Raw genomic sequence first — 7294 nt, forward strand, 5'->3', positions numbered from 1 at the left:
TCGACTACTTTCAGTCTCTGTATCGTTAAAACGGGGCGCTCAGATCCCCCAAAAATAAACAAAAATAAAAAAAGGTGACGGTGATTGTAATTCTCTGATCCAGGATTCCCCTCGCAGGGATGAGCTGATCTCCAACAAACATGTCTCTATGTGTCTCTAAAACCCCCAAAGTTCATTCACCCTAAAGTGGAGGGGGGGGGGGGGGGGGGGGGGGGTGTTTAACTGTTTTGTAGAGTTTAGAGAAGACGGCGTCCTCCTCCGTGCTGATTGGTTGGCCCAAAAGCAGCTGGCGGCTACACCCAAAACAAACCCCTCCCCCACTCCTCTCCCTCCATCCCTCCCTTCCCTTCTCGGACTTCATTTCCCAGCGTGCCCTGGCGGCGGCGGCGGTCAGATGAGCAGGTCGGGGTGCAGGGTGTGCTGGATCTGCTGCGGCTGCAGTGGGGGGGGCAGCTGCAGCGGCAGCAGCGCCTCCACCATGTTGTGGCAGTGCTGCGGCGGCGGCGGCGGCGGCGTGCCCTCGCTGCCGGAGCTCTCCGCCACCTCGCCGCCGTGGAAGAAGTAGTCGCTCTGCACGATGAAGGACTCGACGACCGCCTGGTTCAGCTTGGTGGTGGACAGCGTGTCCTTGTTCTCGAAGTCGGGCCGCATCAGCGTGGGCCAGAAGCAGATGGACAGGTTGTCGGCCGTCATCAGCGTGCTCTTGCTGTGCTGGCTCACCCTGCGGGGGAGGGGGAAAGGGTTAAAGTTCATCACAGATTCAGGGTGTGTGTGTTGTGTGTGTGTGTGTGTGTGTGTGTGTGTGTGTGTGTGTGTGTGTGTGTGTGGTGTGTGTGTGTGTGTGTGTGTGAGAGAGAGAGAGAGAGAGAGAGAGAGAGAAAACGGTCATGTGATATGTCTCGTCAGACATGTTAACCCTCATGTTGTCCTCATGTTGCCCTCATGTTGCCCTCATGTTGCCCTCATGTTGTCCCCATGTTGTCCCTCATGTTGTCCCCATGTTGTCCTCATGTTGCCCTCATGTCGCCCTCATGTTGTCCTCGTGTTGCCCCCATGTTGTCCCCATGTTGTCCCCAGTTGTCCCCATGTTGTCCTCGTGTTCCCCCATGTTGTCCCTCATGTTGTCCCTCATGTTGCCCTCATGTTGTCCCTCATGGCCCTCATGTTGTCCTCTGTGTCCTCATGTTGTCCTCACCTCATGTTGTCCTATGTTGTCCTCATTTGTCCCTATTGCCACTACATGTTGTCCCTCATGTTGCCCTCATGTTGCCCTCATGTTGCCCTCATGTTTGCCCTCATGTTGCCCTCATGTTGCCCATGTTGCCCCATGTTGTCCCCATGTGTCCTCGTGTTCCCCCCCATGTTGTCCCCATGTTGTCCTCATGTGTCCTATATCAATGTTTTTTAATTCCCCAAAATAACATGATTGACACCAACGCTCTTTGCCAGTACAAAATCTCTACTTTCATTAATTTGGGTCTTATTCTATTTATAGCATTGTAAAACAAAGTGAAGGGTGTTGAAATAGTGTTGAGTAAGTTGACAATATTCCAGTCTGAGTTACATCAACTCCATTCCTTTAACTTTAGTCTCATAATTCTCATTTTTCGCTTTCTAACTCTGTGTGGTGTGTGTGTGTGTGTGTGTGTGTGTGTGTGTGTGTTGTGTTGTGGTGTGTGTGTGTGTTGAGAAGGTCTAAAGTGTCAGGTGTTTGTTGGTTGACAATACAGATGTTTGAGTGGCCGGGTGGGTCAGGGTGGAGCAGGCGCACGTGTACTGAGCGGTTTTGTGCCTTGAAGCAAAGGTCCAGGGTTCGAGTCTTGCTTTGCCAGACCTTCTTCTACAGACCTGTGGAGGAGGGTCTGGCTACTCCACAAAGCATTCTGGGATGGGAGAAAAACGTGCTCCGATTTATCGGCCTTTCTTTAAACCACGGGTCAAATTGACCGGTTTCTTAGTGTTTTATACCAGAAATATGGATTTCTTTCAACCAAAACTAACATGGATGATTCCATACAACATTACTTTCATTGAATTTTAGGGGTTTTTATTTAATCTTTTAGCATTTGAATTATTTTGTTTAATGGTTTCAAAACAGCATCCGGACTAAACTTTGACGTCGACCCATCTGAGATCCACTCAACATCCTCTGATCTTAACTATCAGTCAAAATAATTCATAATTTCTGCCTTTTTAACTAAAAACGGATGATTAATTTGATCTAAATGAGGTTTGTTGACCATGAATTCCAAGAATAAGAATAAAAAAAAACTATTACTAAACCAGCTCAGGTTTAAAAAAACAACCAAGAGCTGAAAAAGTGACAAATAAATCAGAAAAGCAACAAAAACATCGGAAAAGTCCCACAAATTTTTAATTTTCAATCTGACCGGGAAGGACAAGTTCATGGTTAACGGGAAGACAACACGAGGGTTAACCAATCACAATTCGTTGGGGGGCTAGAGCGCCGGACGAGCCACGGCTCCTCTGCTAAAAAGCCTCAGGAAGGAACTTGTTGGTGGAACATGTGTACGCTCAAAAGTTGTTTTAGTCGGGGTTTTTAAACAGAAACTACACACACACACACACACACCACAACCACACACACCCACACACCACACACCACCACCACACAACACAACACACAACACAACACACACACACACACACACACACACACACACACACACACACACACACACACACACACACACACAACACAGTGCATCAATGTAACTGTAATCCGAAGAAATCCAAATTAAGAACACAGTCAGAATCATCGCGGTATGTCCCCGAAGGAAATCTTCACCATGACAGCGTTTTCAACCCAACAGATCAGCAGAACACAGCTGAGAAAGACTTCATGTAACAAACCACACACACACACACACAACACACACACAAACACACCACCACACACAAACACACACACACCACACACACACACAAAGATTACACAATTTTAATCCCTATTTCCCTCCACAGTGCGAGTCGTCCTTCTCATGTACATTTTTCTCAAGTAATAATTCATTATCCAGTCACAGCTGCAGTCAAATGAAGGCATCTGCAAATAGACAAATATATATATATATATATATATATATATATATATATATATATATATATATATATATATATAAATAAAAGTGTCGACTCAATGTTGAAGCTGCATTGCTGACGTCGTGAGGTGTGTCAGACGGCAGTTTTTAAGCCGAATGAAGAAGCCACCTGCTGCGATGTGTTCACTGTCCTCACAGGGATGCGTACATTTGAACGTCAAGACGTTAAGCTGCTGCTGAAGCTTCACACTGAGAATTTAGCTTTGAATCCTGTATGTGGGCCAAGAGTCTGTGCAATCTACGGTGTGTGTGTGTGTATGTGTGTGCGTGTGTTCAAAGTTTGTGTGTGTCTCTCACCTGTTGAGGTGTGTGATGATGTATTTGAAGACCTGGTAGTTGACAGAGGAAACTTCCCATCAATCCTCCCGCAGGACCTGCAGCCGCTCGATGTATCCCGAGTTTGAAACCACACACACACACACACACACACACACACACACACACACACACACACAGAGGGAGAGAAGAGAAAACAAAGCGTTTAACATTTTACACACACTCTCTTGGGATAGGGAAATTATACTCTGGCAAAAACAAAAATGCGGAGATGCTGCCAGGAGCGACTCCCCCGCTCTGTGAACAGGTCAGCGTCTGCAGAGCGAGGACATAAACACTGTGTTTGTGCGAGTGTTCGGGTTTAATGAAACAGCTGATTAAAGACCCAAATGGTTTCTAATAGACTACAGACAAGAAGAAAAATAAATAAAAAGGACCAAATCATCTTTTCCTGCCTGTAACGGTCAGTGATGTTCTTTCCTTCACGTCGCTGTATTTCTGGTTAACATGTGACGTATTGCTGTCTGTAGACTACTCAGCTGTTCATCATCATGTTGACATCATCATCATCATCATCATCATCATTTTGACTTGACGAAGACGTGACTGGGACTGAAATGTTGTCTATTTATCTCAGAATTGTTCCCCTTAGGGACATTTTTCAGTTGCAGTTCAGTTTCATTGTCAATTCAAGGTAGAAATAGCAAACAATAAGTGTATAAAGTCACATAAAGTAATAAACAAAGCACGCTAAGTAGAAGTTAAATGAGTGTCCTGGGCTATTTTCCATTCATTCATTGGCCGATTTATCGGCATATCAGATATTTAAATAACCAAATGTTCGTATCGGTGTTGGCCTTAAAAATCAGCCGGGTTCTACGTTTGAATCCATTGACCTCTGCTTTAACCTCCAATCTGTTAAATGCATAGCAGAACAGACCTAGGTCTTCCTAGTGGGGGGAAACACAACAACAACAAATAAACAACAAGGAAACGCATCCTGCCGTCTTCCTGAAGAGTAAACGGAGAACGGAGAAGCTCCTCATCCTCTCCAGAGAATCCATCGCTACGCCGACGGCGAAAAGCTGAAACGCTCCGCTCGCCTCTTAAATATTTAAAGACGAGCAAATGTGAAACATGAGCTTTTAACTTTAGATTGTCACAACAAACTACTTTAACACACACACACACACACACACACACACACACACACACACACACACACACACACACACCACGAGCAGCAAGAGGCCTTTCATAAATTTTTAAATACATATTTACAGCTGCACATGTAACGACACACAGCTTCATTCATCCTGCAGCCTCTGATCCTCTAATGGCTGAAAGAGGTCAAACCTCATTAATCCAAGCTGCCGTATCTCAACATTAAATAGGAATATATGTCACAAAGGAACACTTTAGTTTGATATAACAAATCATTTTAATCCCTGTACGTGTGTGTGTGTGTGTTCTTATTCTACATGTGCATGGTGCAACAGTCCCACACTTCTGAGTTCATCACTGCCAAAACTTCCCCAAAATAAATCCCCTGCTAAAGTTCAGGAGGTCAAACAGTCACAGACAGAGAGAGAGAGAGCAGAGGAGATGTGCTGAAGAAAGAGAAAGTGAAAGCAAGGAAGCAAAAACAACAACAAAAAACGGGTGGAGTGAGAGAGAAAGTGGAGCAGAGCGAGGCGGCGTTTCTTCTACAGGATTTCGGACTCTTTTTTCCAGAGAAGAAACAGCCGTGTGTATGTTTTATTTTTGACTTTAATCTGCTGCCGTCAGCCTGCCGGTGTCGGCACTCAGTATCAATAATATACAAACAGGAAACAGACACAGACACAGACACACAGACACAGACACACACACACACACACACACAACCATATACAACCATATACACACACACGCACCAAACACACTCTTAAAGGACAATTCCGGTGCAAAATGAACCTAGGGGTTAATAACACATGGGTGCACGGTTGTTGGGGCGCGGGTAAATTAAAAAGAAATCCCTGTTTTATACCACTAACGAGGCAAAATAACCCCAAATAACACCCCACTGCCACAGTAGCATAACGAGGGTCCCGACATGTAAACCGAAGCATTGAGAACTCTCTAAGTGGACAGATAGTTTATTAAAAAGATAGTTTATAAAGATGTTACCGTACGGTGTGACATCTTGGGAAAACAGTCACAACCAGTCGAATGACGAACGCCGGGCTGGAGCTATGTTACTGGCTGCATGGCATTCGTGGTTCGACTGGTCATGCCTTTAATTCAATTTTATTTACATAGCACCAAATCACAAAAACAGTTATCTCACAGCGCTTTTTATAAAAGAGCCGGTCTAGACCAGGACTCTGGGATGATATTTGCAGAAACACATCCGTTCCCACCAGGAGCAAGCACTAGGCCAACTTTATAAAGCATCTTTTTTAAAATAAATGTCTGTAGATTTACAAAGTTCTCAATGCTTTGGGTACAAGCTAATTAGCGGTTTGCTCTAAAACTCGCCACATTTGGTTAGCATGAAAACATATCCCAGACAGCGGTCGACTCCGTACCCATGTGTTATTGACCTCTAGGTCCATTTTGAGCCGGAATTGGCCTTTAAAGAGCGTGTGATGTGACAGAAAGCTGCGTGAGAGTAAATTGAACTCTTTTGCAGCATTAAAGACAGCAGCTACAACAGACCAGGTGGTAAAAGTATGTGTGTGTGTATATATAATCACATTAAAGACAGCAGCTACAACAGACCAGGTGGTAAAAGTATATGTGTGTGTGTATATATAATCACATTAAAGACAGCAGCTACAACAGACCAGGTGGTAAAAGTATGTGTGTGTGTATATAATCACATTAAAGACAGCAGCTACAACAGACCAGGTGGTAAAAGTATGTGTGTGTGTATATAATCACATTAAAGACAGCAGCTACAACAGACCAGGTGGTAAAAGTATATGTGTGTGTATATATAATCACATTAAAGACAGCAGCTACAACAGACCAGGTGGTAAAAGTATATGTGTGTGTATATATATATATAATCTGTTTTTTGTTGTTTTCTTTATTAAAATGAACAGAACAAAGTGAACGTCTAAGCGCTTTAAAGGTTTAAAGAGTGCTGTTTCTGTGTTATTAGAGTGTACTTTTATGCTTTTTTTTGTAATAAAATGTACAGCCTTTTCTTAAAGGTGCCGCAGGAATCAGCGGGATCCGTTTAGTTGATCATTTGTTTTCACAGCATTAAAGACAGCAGCTACAAGACGGTTTAAAAGTTGTGTGTGTTCTCTATCACAACGTCACCGTTCAACCGCTTTTAAAAACATATTTAAAAAGTACATTTTCTGTGTTATTACACATGTAAAAAGTGTATTTTTTTATATCAAATGCACAGCCTTTTTCTTTTGGGAGCTGCAGGAAGCAGACGGATATTTCTTGTGTTGATTATTTGTTCTTACTACCTAATAATTCATGGCTCAGGTGTTTTCGTGGACCTGTAGACGTAGACGTAGATGTAGATGTGTGTGTGTGTGTGTGTGTGTGTGTGTGTGTGTGTGTGTGTGTGTGTGTTGCTGTGTGATTGCTCTTACTTGCGGCCTCCACCAGCTCCGGTTGCAGACTGTAGGGGTCAGGGGGTCGGCAGGTCGGCGAAGAAAGCTTCACGCTCCGGCTGCAGCGTTCACCGCCACATCCATCGCCACAAAGTCGATACTGTGATCTACAGAGAGAGAGAGAGAGAGAGAGAGAGAGAGAGAGAGAGAGAGAGAGAGAGAGAGAGAGAGAGAGGAGAGAGGAGGGGAGAGAGAGGAGGAGAGAGGAGGGAGAGGAGGAGAGAGAGAGAAAGAGAGAGAGAGAGGGAGAGAGAGAGAGACAGAGAGGGGGGGGGGGGA

At 44.4% G+C, this 7294-nt stretch overlaps 1 protein-coding gene across 1 annotated transcript in view; it reads right to left on the reverse strand.

Annotated features, from left to right (window-relative positions):
* Positions 1-390: 390 nt before the first annotated feature.
* Positions 391-7294, reverse strand: part of arhgap5 (Rho GTPase activating protein 5) — an 87156-nt gene continuing 80252 nt past the window's right edge. Inside the window, 5 exon segments of the mRNA XM_032511277.1 lie at positions 391-721; positions 3417-3521; positions 6994-7035; positions 7037-7066; positions 7068-7122. Coding sequence (XP_032367168.1) covers positions 391-721; positions 3417-3521; positions 6994-7035; positions 7037-7066; positions 7068-7122 — 563 coding nt within the window.

Source organism: Etheostoma spectabile, unplaced genomic scaffold (assembly GCF_008692095.1).
Source record: "Etheostoma spectabile isolate EspeVRDwgs_2016 unplaced genomic scaffold, UIUC_Espe_1.0 scaffold351, whole genome shotgun sequence".
Taxonomy (NCBI): domain Eukaryota; kingdom Metazoa; phylum Chordata; class Actinopteri; order Perciformes; family Percidae; genus Etheostoma; species Etheostoma spectabile.